Source organism: Bison bison, unplaced genomic scaffold (genome assembly GCF_000754665.1).
Source record: "Bison bison bison isolate TAMUID 2011002044 unplaced genomic scaffold, Bison_UMD1.0 scf7180017864160, whole genome shotgun sequence".
NCBI lineage: Eukaryota > Metazoa > Chordata > Mammalia > Artiodactyla > Bovidae > Bison > Bison bison.
Genome location: NW_011494732.1, coordinates 5,312,644 through 5,334,835, shown reverse-complemented (window position 1 = coordinate 5,334,835; position 22,192 = coordinate 5,312,644). Strand labels below are relative to the sequence as shown.

General features: G+C 48.4%; 1 protein-coding gene across 1 annotated transcript in view; it reads right to left on the bottom strand.

Annotated features, from left to right (window-relative positions):
- RILPL1 (Rab interacting lysosomal protein-like 1) overlaps positions 1 to 22,192 on the bottom strand; it is a 42,450-nt gene that overhangs the window by 7,786 nt on the left and 12,472 nt on the right. Inside the window, exons 3-6 of the mRNA XM_010841289.1 lie at positions 17,963 to 18,081; positions 17,078 to 17,299; positions 4,722 to 4,894; positions 2,210 to 2,302 (exon numbers count right to left, since the gene is read on the bottom strand). Of these exons, the coding sequence (XP_010839591.1) occupies positions 2,210 to 2,302; positions 4,722 to 4,894; positions 17,078 to 17,299; positions 17,963 to 18,081 (607 nt within the window). The remainder of the gene's footprint in view (positions 1 to 2,209; positions 2,303 to 4,721; positions 4,895 to 17,077; positions 17,300 to 17,962; positions 18,082 to 22,192) is intronic.

The window sequence follows — 22,192 nt, the reverse complement described above, 5'->3', positions numbered from 1 at the left end:
AGCCAAGATGACCTGAAAATTGTTAGTTGCTTGACCAACAGTTTATCTTAAGTTACTTAGAGGTGCGTTTCAAGTGCCATCAGAAGATTACAAACTAATACATGGCCAACATGGTGTTGAGATCCAGAGGAGGCCTATCAATGAATAGTTCCAAGCTTCACCCCCAGGAAATATTTATCCCTAAGCAGAACTGGGGACCACCCCCCCCCCAAATCCAGCAGATGGAGGGCCAACGTGTGAAGCTGGCCTAGAGTGGCTTGGAAGAAACCCACATCTTTAACCCCACACTCTACAGGGAGGCCAGCCTTTCCCAGGGCCCAACATTTGAACAAGTCATCCCTTTCTAAGGGCAAAACAAAAACCAACCCAGGGACTTCCCTGGCGGTCCAGTAACCACTGGACTTCTAACATAGAGGGTGCAGGTTCGATCCCTGGTTGGGGACCTAGGATCCCACATGCCTCAAGGCCAAGAAACCAAAACATAAAACAGAAGCAATATTGTAACAAATTCAATAAAGACTTTAAAAATAGTCCACATGAAAAAAAAAATCTTAAAAAAAAAAAAAAGACTGTACTTCCAATGCAGGAGGTGTGGGCTCAATCCTTGGTCAGGGAACTAAGATCCCATACGCCGCCCAGCTCAATCAAAAACCCAAACCAAATAAAACCAAACAAAAACTAAAAGCAGAAGGTCCAGCAGTTACACACACTTTGCATTCCCTTCCCATCCCTCAACGCTGAGGCTTAAGTCAATTCACAGGATAAGAACTAGTCAAGGATTTTCAAACATAAATGGGCTTTAAAGTTTGAGGCATCCACGTAACACCCCAATTCCCCTCTCCAAACATCCCAGCTAGCTTTCCAACCCAGGCCACTTGCTTTCACAAAGCTTCTACCAGGGTTTGTGTGGAAGAACTGAGGCCTCTTTTACAATAAGTTGTAAGGCTGAGAGCCAGGAAGACCCTCTTAGGGGAGAACAGGAGGCCACAAGACAGCTGGGAGTGGGAGGCCCTCCTGCAGTTTAAAATGGGAACTGTGGGCTAGGTGCCTGGGTTTGAACCCTGACTCTGCTTCTTATTAGCTGTATGACCCTGGGCAGGTGACTGACTTCAGTGCCTCAGTTTCCTTAATTGTAAAATGGGAATGACAATTCCCCCAACTCACAGGGCTATTGGAAAAGACCCTGATGCTGAGAAAGACTGAGGACAGAAGGAGAAGGGGGCGACAGAGAATGCGATGGTTGGATGGCATCACTGACTCAATGGACATGAGTTTGAGCAAACTCTGGAAGATAGTGAAGGACAGGGAAGCCTGGCGTGCTGCAGTCCATGGGGTCGCAAAAAGTTGGACGTGACTGAGCGACTGAACAATAACACAGGGCTATGGTGAGGGCTCAATCTGCCGGGACAGTACTGGGCACATAGTACATTCTTAGTAGATATTAGCACATAGTAGGTTCTTGGTAGATATTAGCTAATGAGACTAGAGCTTTAACCCTTTACCTGAAGGGTTGCAGGGGTCAATGAACCAAAAACTGTTTGCAAAATTGTATGATTTCCTCCCCCAACCTCTCCAGGAAATGGTCTGCAACCTCTCATCTGAGTCTCAAAGGAGTCTTTTGATGCGAGGATCCCTGAAGTAGCTTTAAGTCTAGTTGAGGGCAACGACTAGGTTGCTCTTTTTCTTGTGTGTTCCCCACAGCAACCAGGACCTGGCTCTGCATGTATTATGCACCAATGAATACTTAATAGAGACATGGAGGGACAGATAAAGTCATCACAGAAAAGCATAGATAGGGTGGACCTGGGGCCATTCGGACATCTCAGAGCTGGGGTTTCAAGCCCTTAAGATGCACAAACCTTCCCCACCACGCAGTATTTCAGAGACATGCCCCACCTGATACACTCAAGCAAGCCCTGAGCGTCAGCCATAGGTCCCAGCCCTTTCCCGCACTCTCAGCCTTCCCCAAACCTCTCTGCCCAGGGACCAACCCCCATCCCCCTAGGAGGAACTCAGCCTTCAAGGTATAGAGGTGAACGCCAAGTCAAGGGCTAGGCCCAAAGTGCCCCAGGGTTAGGTCCATCTCGGCGGAAGATGGTTAGTGACAAGCCTCGGCCTGGAGCAGGTGCCCAGGAGAAGTGAGAGGTCATGTGAACCACCAGCTCAGCCGGCAACGAGCAGCTCCAGATACCGGAAGCGCAGCACTTACAGTCGCTTGATCCCAGACTCGGGCTGGGGAGACATTCTCGGGTGGGCAATGGGTGGAGGTTGGGGTATTTGATTCTCCTCTTCGATTTCTTCACTGGAAGGAGTTGAGAGACATGAGATTAGAGAGTCAACAATTCCATGAAAGCTGGAATATTTCAAGGGCACTGTCTGGTGGTCTGAGAGGGCACATACTTTTACAAAGGAGTGATAATAAGGGACCCAGGAGGACAACAGCGGCCTTCGCCCCACAAGCTCTCTGCCTCAGGGGCTGGCTTCTGGAATGGCCAGTTAAGAGGAAGGATATGTCCTGGAGGCAATGCACACAGGTGTCTGCAGCCCCTTTGGCCCAGTTGGCCATGAGTGAGAAATTTCAGGAAGGTACCCACATCTCTACTTTAAGTTTACTTTGGAGAGTCTAGCCAAATAGAATGATTTCCTATTTCCTATTCTTTCCAAATGTTTCCTTGTCTCCACGCCTTTGCGATTCATTCTGCCTGGAATATGCCACCCACATCTCGCATATCTAAGAAGTACCCTGTCCTTTAGAGAAGGCCCAGTTCAAATGCCACCTCCTCCATGAAGCCTTCCTGATTTCCACCCCATCCCCAAGCCAGAAGAGATTTCTCTCTTTTTCAAGCAGCCAGTGCACACACTGTCATAAAACTTTCTTACGTGGCAGACTCACAGTGGGTTTTCAATAAGCATGTATGGCATTGTATTTTCTCTGATGTCTTATCTTCCCTACAAGGGCAGGGACCACATTGGTCCTTCCTTCCAGTTTTCTATTCAACAGGCACTTGTGCACCTACTCTGGGCTAAGCTGCCTCCTGAGTGCTGGGAACTTAGTCATGAACAAGACAAGTAAGGTTTCTGGTGCCATGATGGTGCAGTCTGGTGTGGAAACAGACAATAAAACCAGCATGTTCCGGAACAGGAGAATGTGAAATGGTGAAAAAAGCCATGAAGAAAGTAAAACTGAGGGGGGTGTGGGACTTCCCTGGTGGTGCAGTGAATAAGAATCCGCCTGCCAGTGCAGGAGAACATGGGTTGACCCCTGGTCAGGGAAGATTCCACAGGCTGTGGAGCACTAAGCCCGCATGAGGGCCTGAGAGCCAAAAGTACTGAAGCCTGTGCTCCACAATGAGAAGCCTGAGCACCACAACGAGGAGCAGCCCCTGCTTGTTGCAACTAGAGAAAGCCTGCACAAATCGATGAAGACACAGCACAGCCAAAAAGAAAGCAAAACTGAGTAAAATGAGAGACTGTGACTAGGGCAGAGCACTCCTTGAAGGGGCGGCGATGGTGAAGGAAGGCCTCTCTCAGGATGTGACACCCGACCCAAACCCTGAGTGACCAGGAGCCAACTATGGGAAGAGTCATGCAGAATGTTTTTCCAGCTGCAGGAGCAGCATGTGCAAAGGTCCTGAAGTTACCTGAACCGAGCAAGGTGTGTTTTGAGGAACCAATAGAAGGGCAATGTGTACAAAGCTGGGGCTTCCCAGGTGGCGCTAGTGGTAAAGAACCCACCTGCCAATGCAGGAAACATGAGACATGGGTTCGATCCCCGAGTTGGGAAGATCCCCTGGAGAAGGGAATGGCAACCCACTCCAGTATTCTTGCCTGGAGAATCCCATGGATAGAGGAGCCTGGCAGGCTACAGTCCACAGGGTCACACAGAGTTGGACACAAGTTGAGCGACGAAGCACATGTACAAAGCTGAACGAGTATGAGGTGGCATGGTATGAGACAGTTGTTTAAGTCAGAAAAGTGCTGTGCATAGGACTTTGCAGGAGAATGGGAATGTTTTTCTTCACTGTTCAATATGTGGCCATCAGCCACAAGTGCTGATGGAACACTTGAAATGTAGTGAGTGCCACTGAGGAACTGAATTTTACATTTTACTTAAGTTTAATGCATTTAAATAGCCACACATGGCTAGTGGCTACTGTATGTGCAAGGACTTCATTGATCACGGATGAACTAAATGATCAAAAATATTAGGCTGGGTAGCTCCATCATCTCTGTTAATTTTTTTCCTTTTTATCCCCCACCATCTCTTATCCGTAATTCCCAAATCCAAACAGCTCTAAAAACCAAAATTCGCTTTTTTGGTCATTCATTTGGTGGCAAACTCTGAAATGAAATCTCGTGAGGCTGTTTATCATCTTGACTGATCCCACTGATTTCGTATGAATGTTCACATCTTTTGCTGCAAAAATATTCTTTTGTTTGATTTGGGGGGAGCTGCCCCAGAACTCACATGTAGTAAAGATCATAAGGTAATACAGTATTTATAATATTCCTTTTTAACTGCTGGAAAAGTTCTGAATTATAAGAGGAATCTGAGCCCCAGTTTCAGAAAGGAATTCTGAGTTGGTATGTAAGTGCTTCAGGCCAGCGACGATGCCCACAACGAACACAGGTGCAGTCCTTGTCTTCCAGGTGTGAATTTGTCCCCAGACTCTGAACAACCTCAGAATGGAGCCAGCCTGGGAGCTCCGCGGAACACTCACCTCTTATAGTATGCCAGCTCTTCTTGCAACAAAAACACCTTGGACTTGAGCTCATTCCTTTCATGTAGCACGTCCCGCAGCTCCTGCAGTGTGAACCGGGGGCGGTTGGGGTCCTTGAGATCCATGGCTACCTTCTCCGCCTCGGAGACACACTCTTCTCCGCCCAGCTCCGCCTGGAGGGGGCAGAGATGCTGCTAATGAATTCCTGGCCACAGCCACTAGCACCCACTCTGCATCCTGCCGGAGCCTGAATTTCCCACCCTCCCCAGGGCCTGAGCAGCTTGCCGAGGGCGCTATTTTAAGAACTTGCGGGCGGCCTCTGCTCACGTTCTGTGCAGTCAGCATTCATCCTTGGGGAGAGCACAGCCAGTGGCCACCTGTGCACTGTTTGCCTTCTCAATACCCAGACCCACAGTCCCATTGCCTCCCCAGTTGACTCAGGGTTTTAATTACAAATAACACTAAAAGGCGTCAGAGGAGAAGAAACGCAATGCTCCCCCAGTGCCATGTCCTCGTAAGTCTGCCTGATTTCCCTTCCCCATGTTCTTGCTTCATTTTCTAACCAATTGGCATATTCAGTCCTGTCTGACTCTTTGCAACCCCATGGACTCTAGCCTGCCAGGCTCCTCTGTCCATGGAATTACCCAGGCAAGAATACTGGAGTGGGCTGCCATTTCCTCCTCCAGGGGATCTTCCCATCCTGGGAATCAAACCCGAGCGTATTGCATCTCCTCTCGTGTCCACTGCGCCTCCTAGGAAGCCTTACTAACGGAGGCTATTGCTAATTTGGCCAAAGTCGCTGGAATCAGATCCAGTGTGCCATTCTCTATTCCTTTTTTCTTTGATAACAAGTTGTACACAGTTTCCTATTTGTTACTAGCCTTCTGGCCTTCCCCAGGGGTGGCGGGGATCTATTCACTGGCGTTCCGTGGAAGCCCTGGTAGGGGTGGAGGTGGGAGGTTAATGTTGCAGCTGCCGCAGGGCATTTATGTCTCTTCCACGTGGATCACACAGATGGATCCTAGTCTGCTAAGTTTCCAGACCCAAACCCCACACTCCTGCTCTCTTCCACAGCAAGGAGTTTTGTGGTTGTTTTTCCTAACTGTGATAAAAATCCACTTAACATAAAATCTCCATTTTAAAATGCACAATTCAGGGATTTCCCTGGTGGTCCAGTGGTTAAGCTTCTGCACTCTCAGTGCAGGGGGCCCAGGTTCAATCCCTGGTTGGAGAACTAAGATCCTACATACCACTTGGCATGGCCAAAAATTAAAAAGAAAATAAAATTCAATATAAAAAATCAAAACCCTATTAAAAATAAAACGCACAATTCCATGATGCTAGATGGCACAATGGTAAAGAACCTGCCTGCCAATGCAGGAGACTCAGGAGACACAGATTCAATCCCTGGGTCGGGAAGGTCCCCTGGAGAAGGAAACAGCAACCCACTCCAGTATTCTTGCCTGGAGAATTCCATGGAGAGAGGAGCCTGGCGGGCTACAGTCCATGGGGTCACAGAGAGTCGGACACGACTGAGCGTGCATGCGTGTAGCACATTCTTGGTGCAGTGCAACCACTTCTAACTGGTTTCAAAACATTTTCCAGAGGAAACTCCACACCCATCAGCAGTCCCCCTTTCCCCAGCCTCTGGCAACCACCATCTGCTTTCTGTTTCTCTATGAGTCTGCCTTTTCTGGACATTTTCTAGAAATGGAATCATATATGTGGCTTTTGGTGACTGGTTTCTTTCACTCATGTTTTCAAGATTCATCTACATTGTAGCCCGTATCAGCACGTCGTTCCTTTTCATTGCTAAATAATATTCCACTGAGTGAATAGACCACATTTTCTTTATCCTTTTATCCACTGATGGACATCTAAATTGCTTCTACCTTTCGGTAAATGAACAATGCTGCCATGAGCATCTGTGTGTGAAGATTTGTTTGAACACTTCAGTTCCTTGGGGTATACATCTAGGAGTGGAATTGCTGGGTCATATGGTGACTCTATGTTTAACTTCTGGAGGAACTGCCAAACTGTTTTCCACAGTGGCTGCCCCCTTTTACATTCCTGTAAGCAGTGTAGGAGGGGTTTGACATTCTCCACATCCTTGCCAATATTTTTTTCTTTTTTTGATAGCAAGGAAGTTTTTGCAAGCTTTCCAGGTCCAAGCTGGCCGTATCAGCAGGTGGCCCATACTCTACAGGCAGTGTACAATTCCTGACAGCCTTGCATTGCCAATGTCCCATGATTGTCCAGAAGGAGTGGACAAAAGCTTAGGACAACAGTTGGAAAGCTTTGGACCAAGGGAAAGGGATTGAAATACAGAACTGGCTCCCCACCCCACCAAAACCCCACAGAAGCACAAGGAGAAAGGGACTCTAGCCTAGTTGGGCCAGGTGGCTGAAGGACTACAGGAGGCAGAGCTGAGATGCCTCACGTCTGGAGAGAGTCGGGGACGTGCTGTTCTGGGAGAGGACAATTGAAAGGAGACACCACCCACCAGAGGAGATCAGGTGACAGCAGAGCCACCCGGCAGGCGTGGGATGGGAAGCGGGTCTGAGCCGGAGTCAGCGCGAGCAGGGGCAGCAGGGGAGGGGTCTGGAGGCGGCGGGAAACTGAAACCTGACACACGCCGCCCACCCAAGCCAGCTGGGCAGCTGAGAGGGGCCCCTTCCTGCCCAAGAACTGGGGAGGAGACAGGGGATTAACACCCCAGGAAGGCACTCTAAGGTGGTCACTGATGCCACACCCGCAAAGGACTGTGTTCTCAGGGTACATCTTCAAAGGGTTTTGGGTTTTTTTTTTTTTGGCTGTACCATTGGCATGTGGGATCTTAGCTCCCCAACTAGGGATTGAACCTGCGCCCCTGGCATTGGAAGCATGCAGTCTTAACCACTAGACCACCAGGGAAGTCCATCTTCATTTTTTAACTCCCTCTGCACAGCCTTTGGGGCTGCTCCTTGGACCACCTGATGACCATACATTCAGACAGTATCCTCTACCCAAGACCATGTAGAACAAATGCTTAATACACAGCAAGCACTCACTAATGGCAGTTCTCTTCTCTTCCTCTGCCCAGGTTAACCACAGAGCATCCTCGGAGGTGTGTGTGTGTGTGTTAGTCACTCAGTTGTGTCCAACTCTTTGCAACCCCATGGACTGTAGCCTGCCAGGCTCCTCTATCCATGGATTTTCCAGGCAAGAAGACAGGAGTGCGTTGCCATTCTCTTCTCCAGGGGATCTTCCCAATCCAGGGATCAAACCCAGGTCTAATAGTCACTTAATATGACTGAGCACCAACTTTGTGCCTGCTGGTCACTGAGCTAATAAGACGAATCAGACAGGTGGAGGTGGAGGAAAGATACACACAAATAGAAATTTATAAGATAATATAATGAAAGGTGCAAGGACATCAATTCTGAGGAGGACCACAGAAGATGTTACTGCAGATGTGGTCTCTGTGCACAGGGTCTTGAGGGATGTATAGGAGTTCACCAAGAACTCTGGGCCCACCCCAGTGGCCCCGCTTCCACCCCACCCGCCTTTTATTTGATTCTGTGTTCTAAAACTCCTTTGAAGTAGTTGCCAATTGTTTTAGATCAGGAGATTTCACATTAAAGTTTGGGTTTCGGGCTTCTTTTTGGGAAAAACATTGGAAAACTAGGTCACATGGAGTCTACATGGCAACACTGGGCTGATGCTGTGTGGCAGCTACGTCCTTTTATGTGCTGTTTCCAGGGCTGCACACTCATCTCTCCTTTTTCCCTCTCTGCCTAGATGCCATAGGTGTTAAAAGCTGTAGACAGAAATCTCAGGCTCACACACTCCCTTCCAGCCCTTCCTTCAAACAACCCAGGCTCTTACACTCACTGGGCAAGTCCCCTGCCTCTTTCTGTCTCTGGGAAGTGCCAGCTGACAGATGATCACATGCCTGGGGAAGACATAAAGCCCTTCAGGAGGGGTCCCAACCCCTCACTTTCCCAGAGGGCTCTGGGCAAGCTGCCTGCTCCTTTCCAGGCCCGTTTCCCCAGTGAGCCCTAAAAAACCCATTAATATTTCTAAGGGGTCTTCCCACGCCTACATCAGGCATTCTTATGAATACAGGCTTTCAGGGTATGGTAGTTCCCTGCTCACCTCCATGGGCTGTCCTCACCCAAGATACCAAAGGGCTTGCTCAGAACCTGAGTTCTTTATCTCTGGCAAAAAGACAGTTCTTTTATCAGAGGAACAACCTGATCCCCTTAGAGCTTGAGGGATGCCGAGACAGGTGTGGAAAAAAAAGTCCTGATTTCTGGGACTGCCGCCTGGAAGTGCAGAAGAGGATGAGACTGGGGCTTCAGCTTTTCCCGAGGCCACCAGGCACTGCTGCAGTGCCCTGGGCAGCCCAGTCCTCGAGAGACATGGCCAAGGCTCTTCCCAACATGGCAATCGGGTCAATCGGCAGCGAGCCTTCTAGACTTAGCCCATGAGGGACCACAGAGGTAGCTCGGGTTATCGCTGATTGTCTGTGGTCCCCTGAGGCTCTCTGGGCACAGCTTGAGGGAGATGCCTGAGGCCCCAGGTACTCCCCAGGGAGGCCCAAGAGACCAGCTGACAAGCAATGGGGCCTGTCCAGAGGCCTTAGGGAGACAATACCTTCCATCAGGGCCCTCCATCCTGAGTCCTGGCCCCCTGGGCATGCTCCCCTCACCCCACCACTGCCTGGGTCTAGCAAGATCACTTCCTGTGCTCCCAAGGCCCCTGGAACATACTTCTGAGCAGCCCTCGCCCAGCAGTGGGGAATGACTGTGCTCTGGTCACCCTTGGTAGCTCCAGGCTACCATGGATAAATTCAGTGCCCAAAACCCTGGTTCACAGGCCAGCCATCAGGCCCCTCTCTGCTTTTCCTGTACACTTAAAAACAAACAAACAACTAGAAACAGACTCACAGACTTAAAAAATGAACTTACAGTTACCAGGGGGGAAGGATGAGGGGAAGGGATAGTAAGGGAGTTTGGGATCAACATGTACACTCTGCTAAATTTAACATGGATAACCAACAAGGACCTACTGTGTAGCACAGGGAACTTTGCCGTATGTCATGTGGCAGCCTGAATAGGAGGGGAGTTTGGGGGAGAACAGATGCATGCATAGGTATGGCTGAGTCACTTTACTGTGTGCCTGACACTATCACAACATCTTAATCAGCTACACTCCAATATAAAAAGTTAACAAACAAACAAACAAACAAAAACCCCAACTTACTAAGAAATCATAACTTAAAAGGCGGAGACACTGACATCGAGGAGGTACTATTACCTTTAAGTTTTCTTACTGGTTTTATATAAAGTCCTTTAGACAAGAAGCCGACTTCATTTTCTTAGGGTTTATATGTCCAACTGTCAAAGGCAGGACAGCCATCAGTTAAACTGTGAGAAGCTGGATGAGCTAGAAAACATGCTGAGTAGGAAGGTAGTCAGGATCACATGGTGCATGAGTCCATTTCAACGAAATGTCCAGAAGAGGCGAATCCACAGAAACAGAAAGTAAACGAGTGGTTACCGAGGCTGGGGGAGGCAGATGGGGAGTGACTGCTGATGCGTAGGGAGTTTCTTTCCGGGCTGATGGAAATGTTCTAGATAGTGGTGACAATCACACAATAGAGTGAATATATTTAATGCTAAAAACCACTGACCTGGGGACTTCCCAGGAAGTCTTGTGGATAAGATTTTTCCCTTTTGGGACTTCCCTGCTGGTCCAGTGGCTAAGACCATGAGCTCCCAATGCAAGGGACCTGGGTTTGATCCCTGGTCAGGGAACTAGATCCCACATGCTGCAACTAAGACCCTGTACAGCCAAATAAATAAATATTATTTTTTAAAGACTTTGTGCTTCTACGGCAGCAGGTGCGGGTTTGATCCCTGGATAGAACTAAGATTCCACATGGCACAGCCAAAAAATAAAAAAATTTATCTGTACACTTTAAAATGGATGGATTGTATACCATGTGAATTACCTCTCAATAAATATGTTATAAAAATATACAAAGAGACCTGCCTACTGGAGATCACACTGAAATGACAGCATTAACATCTCAGAAAGAATCATATGAATCAAGAGGCAATGTTAAGAACAGATTCCTCTAGGCAAATACCCAGAGAAAACCATAATTCAAAAAGATACATGCACCCCAGTGTTCACTGCAGCACTCTTTACAATAGCCAGGACATGGAAGCAACCTAAATGTCCATCAATGCAGGAATGGATAAAGAAGATGTGATACATATATACAAACGAATACTACTCAGCCATAAAAGGGAAGGAAACAGGGTCATTTGTAGAGATGTGGATGGAAATAGAGTCTGTCATACAGAGTTAAGTAAGACAGAAAGAGAAAAACAAATATCGTATATTAGCGCATACATGTGGACTCTAGAAAAATGGTACAGATGATCTTATTTGTAAAGCAGAAATGGAGACACAGAGAACAAATGTGTGGATACCGAGGGGGATGGGGTGGAGTTTGGGATGAATTGGGAAATTGGGATTGACATATATACATTATTGATACTATGTATAAAATAGATAAATAAGAACATACTGTATAGCTCAATGCTCTGTGGTGACCTAAATGGGAAGGAAATTTTAAAAACGTCGGGGGTGGAATACATGTATACGTATAGCTGGTTCACTCTGCTGTACAGCAGAAACTAACACAATATTGTAAAGCAACTATATGCCAAAAGGGCTTCCCTGGTGGCTCAGCTGGTAAAGAATCCACCTGCAATGCGGGGGACCTGGGTTCGATCCCTGGGTTGGAAGATCCCCTGGCGGAGGGCATGGCAACCTACTCCAGTATTCTTGCCAGGAGAATCCACATGGACAGAGGAGCCTGACGGGCTACAGTCCATGGGGTCGCAAAGAGCTGGACACAACTGAGTGATTAAGCACAGCACAGTACATACTCTGATAAAAGTTTAAAAAAAAAAAGAATGGATTCCTCCCTGGCTCTGGATCCCTGCATAGCTCCCATCTTCCCTCACTGATCTGGTGCCAGGACTAACTACCACCCCAGCCTCACCCTGCACAGTCTCTAGTCTGACTTATGCTGTTCCTCTTGCCCCACATTCCATCCCCGGACATCCTACCCAGCCCATAGACCCTTCTCAAGGCCTTGAAGCCCTGCATGGCCATCTCCTCTACACTCCGAATTCACTGTGCCCTTCTCTGATCACCACCCTCTATCCAGCCATGCTAACTTTTTTTATATTGGAGTATGATTGCTTTACAATATTGTGTTGGTTTCTGCTGTACAATGAAGTGAATCAGCTGTTTGTATATATACACCCCTCCCTCCTGGACCGCTCTCCCAGCATCCCCATCCCGCCTATCCAGGTCATCACAGAGCACCGAGCTGAGCTCCTTGTGCTATATGGCAGCTTCCCACTACTATCTGTTTTACACATGGTGGTGTACATATGTCAGTCCTCATCTCCCGATTTGTCCCCCCCTCCCCTTCCCCCACCCTGTGCCGACATGTCTGTTCTCTACCTCTGTGTCTCTATTCTTGCTTTGGAAATAGGTTCATCTGTCCATTTTTCTAGAGTCCACATATATGCATTAATATATGATATTTGTTTTCTCTTTCTGACTTAATTCACTCTGCATGACAGATTCTAGGTCCATCCATGTCTCTACAAATGACCCCATTTTGTTCCTTTTAGTGCCAGCCATGCTAACTTTTAGATCTACTGAATCAAGTCAAGTTCATGTCCCTCATTTGTCAGATAAGAACCTATTACCAAAGAGATGGACAGGCCCCAAGTCACATGGCAGCAGGTGACGAGGCCACCACTACCTGCAGCTTCCTTGTTTGAGTGACAAGCATCCTGAACGCCACTCAACTCCAAAGGATGTTGTCAAGCCCTCAAAAGACACCCTGAGTTCAGGAACAGATGCTGCAGAGAAGCTTAGTGGGTTAGTCATAACTGCTACTGGATTTTACTCCTCTGTTTCTGCCCCACCTCCGTGGAGCCAGAAAGGAAACTGAAACCTACCGGCGACCAGGCCAAGGAGGTGTGAAATGTCCTTGTCCGAAAGAGATCTGGAACAGGGCTCAGAGTCTTGTGGCTAGGGGTGATGTCCTCAGGACCCAGGTTTGGACCAGCCAGAGACAGAGCCTGAGCTCTCGTGGGGCTCAGGAGGCTAAAAGGGGGACCCAGGGGAGGTGGGAGGGAGTGACCACCCCAAGCTTCGCCTGCTGGGCGCCCCCTCCATCCCAAGGCTATCGACTTGGTCCAGCCCTCACCTTTCTTGCCTGGATTACTGCCAAGGGCTCCTGACAGCCATGGCTGCCGTCGTCTCCTTGTTCAACTGTCCGCCATAAACTCAGAGCTGATCCTGCCACTCCCTTGCTGAAACCCTGTGAAAGAATCCACAGCCTTCACTGCTCAGAGTTCTGTGTGTGGCATTCTCAACCCTGACTCTCTGACACTGACGACAGCTGTTGTCCTGCCTGGCCTGCACATCTCTGGGCTGGGTCACGGCAGCCTCCCTCTGGAGAAACTCCTCTTTCCTACTCTCCGTGCATGTGGCTTGGATTGGCACCATCATGGAGAGCCATGTGCTCAGAAATGGACAACATGTATAATCTAGACCTCAGACCACAGTGATTGATTCAGGTTAGGTCATGAGAAGGTTCCTGAGACTTTTGCTGAGAATTTGAGAAAGAAGCAATTTCTTCCCACTGCGGTTGCAAAGCTGGTTGAGTAGGGGCCACTATATGGCAAGAGGCTGCTTGAGAATGACACCAACACAGAGAGAAGGTCTGAAACAAATTCCTGCCAGCGTCATCAGGGCACCTGGAACCAGCTATACCTGAAGCCGTCATTAACTCAAAGCTTTTAGTTACACAGTCCCAAATTCCTTTTTTTTTTTTTAATCCTTGAACCATTTTAAGTTAAGCTTTTGTCACCTGTAGCCAAAAGATTCTACTCCAATTTCCCTTTTAAGACTTCTCTCTCTTCCTTCCTATCTGTATCTCGCAGGTTCTTGTCCTTCAAAGAACCTAGGAGTGTATGGCCCAAATTCACAAGATACTTAATGACTCTGCTGGGACTTGAGCCAGCCTGATGGAAAGTTCATCTATCTTACCTCCTTCACCTGGAACCCAAGAGACCAGCACAGTGCTTGCAAACTGGAAAGTCAAAAAATATGTGCTGGAAGAAATGGGAAGCTCTGAGTTTTTCTCTAACAGTTCATTACACTTTTCTGAAACAGTATATCCATCTTCTACATCTGTCTATCAATATCTTAGCATTGTAATCACTGACATTCAGCTGAAGCAACAGCTGGTCCATGAAACTCCATGCCACCCCCATCAGGATTAACTGCCCCATCTCTATGTTCCTGGAATATCCCAGGGGCACATCTACGTGGGAGATACCTTTGGTGCCCTGGGTCACATACTGGGCCCACCTGGATTTCCGCTGCAGCTGTGGTGTGGTTCCATTCATGTGGACAGAGCCCCACCTCGAGCACACACTGGATGTCTTTCCATTTTTTTTTTTAATATTTACTTCATTTATTTATTTGGCTGTACTGGGTGTTAGTTGCCACATGTGGGATCTTAGTTGTGGCATGCAGGATCTAGTTCCCTGACCAGGGATCAAACTCAGGCCCCCTGGATTGGGAGCTTGGAATCTTAGCCACTGGACCACCAGGGAAGTGCCCTGTCTTTCCATTTCCCCCCCAGTTTCTGCTCCACAAGTTCTGCCTGGGAGTACTGGTAGGGATAACACCCCTGGGGACCCCACCTCCCCTTAGTAATTGGGGACAGGCATTTGTAGATCATTGCTCTAAGACTTTCTCCTCCAGAAAGACTGTTCTGGGAGGTCTTCTCTGAGGTCCCAGAGGGACTGAGCTTCCCCATGGCGACCTCAGTGACACACCCTCAAATTCCCTTTTCCTCCTTCCCTGTGTCAGTTCTCTGGTCTTTGAGATCAATCACTTCCCCAGTTAACCTCCTGCCCACATTTCTCTTCTCAAGCTCTGCCTCGAGGGAACCCAGACAGAGACAGCTTCTTAGTGCGAAGACAATCCCGTCCCACCTTGAGTGTGGCTGCTGGGGTCCAAGACTGTCTCCTGCACTGGGCTGTAAGCTCCTCAAACCTCCACAGCGCCCAGCACAGTGCTTGCAGATAAAAGCCAAGCTCCACTCTGCAGCACTGGCCCCTGCCAACCTCTCTGACCGCATTCAGACCCTCTCCCTCCCTGTCAGCTTGCACACCAGCCATCCTGACTTTCTTTTTTCTTTTGGGCTGCGCCATGTGGTATGTAGGCTCTTAGTTCCCTGACCAGGGATCGAACCCTTGCCCCCTGCATTTGAAGGGCAGAGTCCTAACCACTGGACCACCAAGGAAGTGCCTTACTCTTTCTTTCTTATTCTTCCTTGACTGCACTGCAATTTCCCCTGCCACAGGGCCTTTGTACAGCCACCCCCCTTCACCTAGTTCACTCTCATTCTTTCCATTACCTCCTTGGCAAAGCCTTTTTGACTCCCTCAGACTATCATGGTAATAATAACAGCTAACACTCTAAATGAACTAAGTCATTTAATTCTCATAATAACAATCTGTGAGTAAGAACTCTTATCAGTATTCCCATTTTTTTTTTTTTTTGCCAAACCACATGACTTATGAGATCTCAGTTTCCTGAGCAGGAATTGAACTCAGGCCACTGCAATGAAAGTACCAAATCCTAATCACAAGGCCACCAGGGAACTCCCTAGTATTCCCATTTTAGAGACGAGAAAACTGAGATGTGAAAAAGCTAAATAATTTTCTAAAGTCATGGCAGTAGTGCGGAGTAGAGCAGATATGAACCGAAGCAGACTGGCTCTAGAGTCCGTGCAGTTGGGGCATTCCGGCACCATGGCTCTCCTTTAACATAAATTGCTGGTTTGCTTTTTGGGATATAATTCACATACCATAAAATCCACTCTTTTGAAGTATAAAAATCAGAATACATTTTAGTGCATTCAAGGCTGTGCAACTATCACCATTATCTAATTCCAGAAACATTTCCATTGCCCCCAAAAGAAACCCTGTACCCATTAGAAGTCTCCCCTCTCCCAGTCTCTGCAACCATCCGTCTTCTTTCTCTCCCTATGGATTTGCCTGTTCTGGATATTTCAAACAAATGACTCACACAACATGTGGCCTTTTGTCTGGCTACTTACACTTAGCATGTTTTTGAGGTTCATCCAAATTGCAGCATGTCTCAGTATTCCATTCCTTTTTATGGCTGAATAATATTCCACGATGTGGACAGACCATATTTTGTTTATCTAGTCACCAGCTGATGGACATGTAGGTGGTTTCCATCTCTCGGCTGTTGAAACTAGTGCTGCTATGAACGTGTGTACAGGCCTTTCTAAAATACATTCCTGCATTTGGCTGTGTTGGGTCTTAGATGCAGCACGTGGGCTTCTTTAGCCGTGGCACACGGGCTACAGAGCGCGCAGGCTCAGTACTCGCGGCACACAGGTTTAGATGCCCTGTGGCACGTGGAACCTCAGTCCCCTGACCAGGGATCACTCCCTGCATTGTCTCCTGCATTGGAAGGCATTCTCCCAACCACTGGACCCCCAGGGAAATCCCTGTGTACACGTCTTAGGTGGACACATGTCTTCAGTTTTCTTGGACATATACCTAAAAGTAGGATTGCTGGGTCATATGGTATATTAGGGCTTCTCAGGTGGCTCAGCAGGTAAAGAACCTGCCTGTAATTGCAGGAGAGGCAGGAAGCACAGGTTCAATCCTTAGGCTGGAAAGATCCCCTAGAGGAGGGCATGGCAACCCACTCCAGTATTCTTGCCCGGAGAATCCCACGGACAGAAGAGCCTGGCCGGCTACAGTCCATAGGGTCGCAAAAAGTCAGGCTACAGTCCATAGGGTCAGGCTACAGTCCATAGGGTCGCAAACAGTCGGACACAACCGAAGTGACAGAGCACGCATGCACGCATGGTATATTATGTGATTATCTGTCTAATGTCTTTCTCTCATACTAGCTGTAAGCCCCATGTGCACAGGAACCAGGTCTCCATTTCATCCCCCATGCCTATAACATAGTCAATAATTATTTGAATGAATGAATGAACAGCAGATGCCCAGTAACCACCAGCGAGCTGGATACTCGGGGCTAGAATGCTGGAAGTCCTGGGTTCCAGGCCCAGCACTACCTCTGCCCAGCTGTGTGTCTCCTGGCCAGAAGCTGGCTCTCTCTGGGCCTCCTATTTCCCTCAAGTATAATGGTGAAAGCAAGGCAGCCTGGCCCACCTCGAGCCAGCCTACAGAGGCCGGCTTCCCACTCACCACAGGCTCCTCCTCTCCATTTTGGTTGAGTTCGCCTTGTAGCCTCTCTCGCAGCTTCCCAAGTTCCGCCCGCAGGCTGCCCATCTCCTGCTCCTTGGTTTGTAGATCTGCCTCCAGTTCTACCTTCTGTTCAATCAGAGCCTTCCCCTGGGCCTCTACCACTGTGACGCGATGCCGGAGGTCGTGGTTGATCTTCATCAGCCGGGTCTGCTGCTGCTGCAGCTGTAGAGAGAGAAAGCCCACTGGACGAGGCCGCCACATACAGTAGCTCACGTTGTGCACTGAACAAGGGCAAACCGTCTACAGGCATGCCATTCATACTGTACACGCTTTGATTTGCTTGAAATTTGTTCACATTCTTACAACTCTGTTGATGCCAGAGATGGGCAATTTATATATTTACTATGATAATTTTACGCCAGGTGGAAGATAAGGGTCTTGTTAGTATATTACGACAATTTCCCAACAGAAGGAAGTAACACGCTTTGAGAAAGGGGTATCTTTTTTTAATTTAACCAGAGACAAAGTATAGGTTCTTGAAGGGGCCGGGACAATGCCAGGCCATGAAAGGGGTGGACTGGAGGAAGCCTCAGGGTCAGAAAAAGGCTGACCAGGCCCTGGAACTTCCTCAGTGTGTGGCAACAGTCAAGTCAGTGGGCATTGCCACGTTCCCTCCTACTGTTCCAGTGAAGACTTGGCTGAGGGGCCTATCCATAGCGACTGTTTCAGGGCTGGGCCCACCAAGCCACGGGCAGGATCCCTACATCATGGAGCCCATGGAGTGAGACCGAGCCGGAGAAGGGGAGCTTTCGGAGGGGAGGGTGGAGTCCCTTGCTGGTACCTACTGGCCAGTGGTGGACATGGCAGGCGGGGTTCAGCACTTACCGCCTCAACATCCTCGTTCTTCAGCCCCAGCTCCCGATCCTTGGCACGGATCTCATCTCGCTGTTTGTCCACCACCTCCTTCAGCTTCTTCATCACCTGCCGCTCCCGCTCTGACATGCCTAGAGAGGGGCGAGAGGGACCAGCAGGTGAGTCTACCTCCCTCTCCTGCTTAAACCATCGGTAGGGATTTCCCTGGTGGTCCAGTGGCTAAGACTCTGCACTCCCAATGCTGGTGGCGTGGGTTGGATCCCTGGTCAAGGAACTAGATCTCACATTTCCATTTCATGGCAAAGAATCAGCATGCTGCAACTAAGACCTGGCAAAGCTAAATAAATAAATATTTTTAAAATGTTCATAGCAGCATTATTTGTAATAGCCCCAAACTGGAAACTGCCAAAATGTCCGTCAGTAGTAGGATGAAAAGATAAACCTTGAGAGTGACAGGCAATGGAACGCTACACAGCAGTGAAAAACAGCGACTACCAGCTGCATTTGAAATTGACCAAGTCAGTTATTTCTCCAGACACTCGCTGCTCCTCAAAGGAGACTCTTCAGCTGGAGTCCTAACTGCCAGGCCCCCAGACTGCTGATGGGGAATCACAGGGCCATCTGAGGGTTCTGGGCACTGGGTATCCCTCTCTCAAAACTCCTGGGCAACTGATGTGAGGCAGGACCTGGGCCTGGGGTAGTGCAACAAGAAGACATGACTAACATTTCCAGAAAAACCACACCTTAGACATAATGCTAGAGCGAGTGTGTGTGTGTATCTCTGTCTGCGTAGGGGAGGGGGTTCTGAAATCAGGTGCAGGCAGAGTCTGTGAAAAATCCACAAAAACATTTGCTGTCTTCTCTCTGAGCCCCCATCCTGCAAAACCCCAGGGCAGGAGTATCAGGGGCTTAGCTCAATCAATTTAATCCTTGGCAGGTACATTCCACTCTGAGGAATCAGATGAGTAGAACTCAAGTGGGATGGAGGCAGGGAAGCATGAAGTCCAGAGAAAGGAAATCTGTATTTGGGACCCACCTACATCTGAGTTCCCCAACCAGGGACTGAACCTAGGCCACCAGAGTGAAAGCAGCCCATCCTAACCACTGGACCACCAGGGAATTCCCAAAGAAAGGATTTTTTTTTTTGGCCACACCACATGGCTTGCAGGATCTGTTCCCAGGCTGGGGGTTGAACCCGGGCCATGGCAGTGAATGTCCAGAATCTTAACCACTAGCCACCGGGGAACTCGCCATCCATCACCTTCATGGGTGTTGGTGGCTGTAGGATGGAGCAGTCAGAGAACACATGGTCAAGGGCTGGGAGTCTGGGGCTAGGCTACTTGGACTCATTCGCAGCTGACTTGGTGCCTGTTTTCTGACTTGCAAATGGGGGTCATGTGGTGGCCCCATCTGGGGGACTCTTGTGAGGCTGCCTCTGTTAATCTACGTGAAGTACTCACAACAGGCCTGGCCCAGAGTGAGTGTCTCCAAGTGTCATTTTATCTATAAAAGAGAAATACCAGTTCTCCCTGCTCCAAACGCTCTGCTAAGACACAGTCCGAGAGTGCTGGAGAAGTGGTTTGAAAAACTAAAAGGTTAAGTGTTTTGAAGAGATTCACAGACATAGGTAAAAGCCGGGAGTTGTGTTGTTACTCCCTCAGTCGTGTCCAACTTTTTGTGACCCCGTGGACTGTAGCCTGCCAGACTCCTCTGCCCAGGGAATTTCCCAGGCAAGAATACTGGAGTGGGTTGTCATTTCCTTCTCCAGGGGATCTTCCCAACCCAGGGATCCAACCTGTGTCTCCTGTGCCTCCTGCCTTGGTAAAGGCTTCTTTACCATCTGAGCAATTATTTAAGTCACCCAGCAATTCAAGACTCTGGGAGCTAAATTAACGAGACATTCAGGGGACTTCCCTGGCTCTCCAGTGGCTAAGACTCCATATTCCCAATGCAGGGGGCCTGGGTTTGATCCCTGGTCAAGGAACTAGATCCTACATGCCGCAACTAAAAATCCTGCATGCTGCAATGAATATTGAAGATCCCAAAGGCTGAAACTAAGACCCAGTGCACCCAAATAAATAAGTAAATAAAAATATTTAAAAAAAGAAACTGCACCCTTGTGCCCAAGGGTAGGGAGACTCTTAGGTGTAACTTACACTCCAGAGCTCACTGCCCTGCATGGACTTTATTTGGATTCCTCCTTTCCCTGTCCTGATCCCTCCACTTCCCCCAATAGTCTTGTCTAGGGGGGACGTCCTTAATAAATCACCTGCAAAGGAACATCCTCATCTCAGGGTCTCCTTATAGAAGATGCTGATATAAACAGAGCTTAGCTCACTCTATCCTCAGAATACTTTACAAAGTAGGAATCCTGCTGTTCCCACTGTACAGTTGAAACTGCGGTGCACAGTAGCTAGTGAACTTACACAAGGTCACACAGCTGAGGAGCGGCGCTACCAGGATTCAGGATTTAGGCACTGTTCAGGATTCTAGACAGCGTATTAATAAGCAGAGACATCACCTTCCCAACAAAGGTCCATCTAGTCAATGCTATAGTTTTTCCAGTAGTCATGTATGGATGTGAGAGTTGGACGATAAAGAAGGCTGAGCGCCAAAGAAGTGATGCTTTCAAACTGTGGTGCTGGAGAAGACTCTTGAGAGTCCCTTGGACTGCAAGGAGATCAAACCAGTCAATCCTAAAGGAAAGCAACCCTGAACATTCATTGGAAGGACTGATGTTGAAGATGAAGCTCCAATACTTTGGTCACCTGATGTGAAGGTCCGACTCATTGGAAAAGACTCTGATGCTGGGAAAGAGTGAAAGCAAAAGGAGAAGGGGGCCGCAGAGGATGAGATGGTTAGACAGCATCACTGACTCAATGGACATGAACTTGAGCAAACTCTGGGAGACAGCAGAGGACACAGGAGCCTGGTGTGCTGCAGTCCATGGGGTCGCAAAGAGTCAGCGTGACTTAGCAACTGAACAACGACAACCAGGACTGAAACTCAGGTAGCCTGGCTCCAGGGTCCACACTCTCGCAACCACTTTTTATCACCCCTCAAAGTGCTCTATGTAAAATACACATCAGCCGTCAACGGATGGGTGGATCAACAAAGTGTGGTCTACCCATACAATGGGATATTATTCTGCCTTAAAAAGGAAGGAAATTCTGACACATACAACATGGATGAAAGTCAAGGACATTTACGCTCAGTCAAGGACATTTATGCTCAGTGAAGTAAACCAGTCACAAAAAGGCAGATATCGCATGATTCAATTTCTATGAGATACCTGGAGTAGTCAAAATTATAGAGACAGAAAGTAGAATGCCAGTTGCCAGGGGCTACGGGGGGGAGGCATGGAGAGTTATCATTTAACGGGACAGAGTTTTAGATCTGCAAGATGAGATGAGTTCTGGAGTTCGGCTGCACAATGTGAATGTACTAGACCCAGCTGAATTGTATACTGGGTAAGATGGTTAAGATGATAAATATTATGTACAGATTACTACAACAAAACATATATAAGACTTTCCTGGTGGTGCAGTGGATAAGAATCCACCTGCCAATGCAGGGGACACAGGTTCAATCCCCGGTCTGGGAAGATCCCACCTGCCACAGAGTAACTAAGCCCGCGTGCCACAACTGCTTACTGAGCCCAAGCTCTAGGGCCTGCAAGCCACAACTACTGAGCTGGCATTCCTAGAGCCTGTGCTCCACAACAAGAGCAGCCCCCATTCAGAGCAACTAGAGAAAGCCCTAGCACAGCACTGAAGACCCAGTGCAGTCAAAAACAAATAAATAAAAATAAAACATATATGTATATTGGAGAAGGAAATGGCAACCCACTCCAGTACTCTTGCCTGGAGAATCCCTTGGACAGAGGAGCCAGGTGGGCTACAGTCCATGGGGTCACAAAGAGTCGGACACAATTTAGCAACTAAATATCGACAACAACATATAATATAACATTCAGTTCAGTTCAGTCCCTCAGTTGTGTCTGACTCTTTGCGACCCCATGAATCGCAGCACGCCAGGCCTCCCTGTCCATCACCCGGAGTTCACCCAGACTCACGTCCATCAAGTCAGTGATGCCATCCAGCCATCTCATCCTCTGTCGTCCCCTTCTCCTCCTGCCCCCAATCCCTCCCAGCATCAGTCTTTTCCAATGAGTCAACTCTTCGAATGAGGTGGCCAAAGTACTGGAGTTTCAGCTTTAGCATCATTCCTTCCAAAGAACCG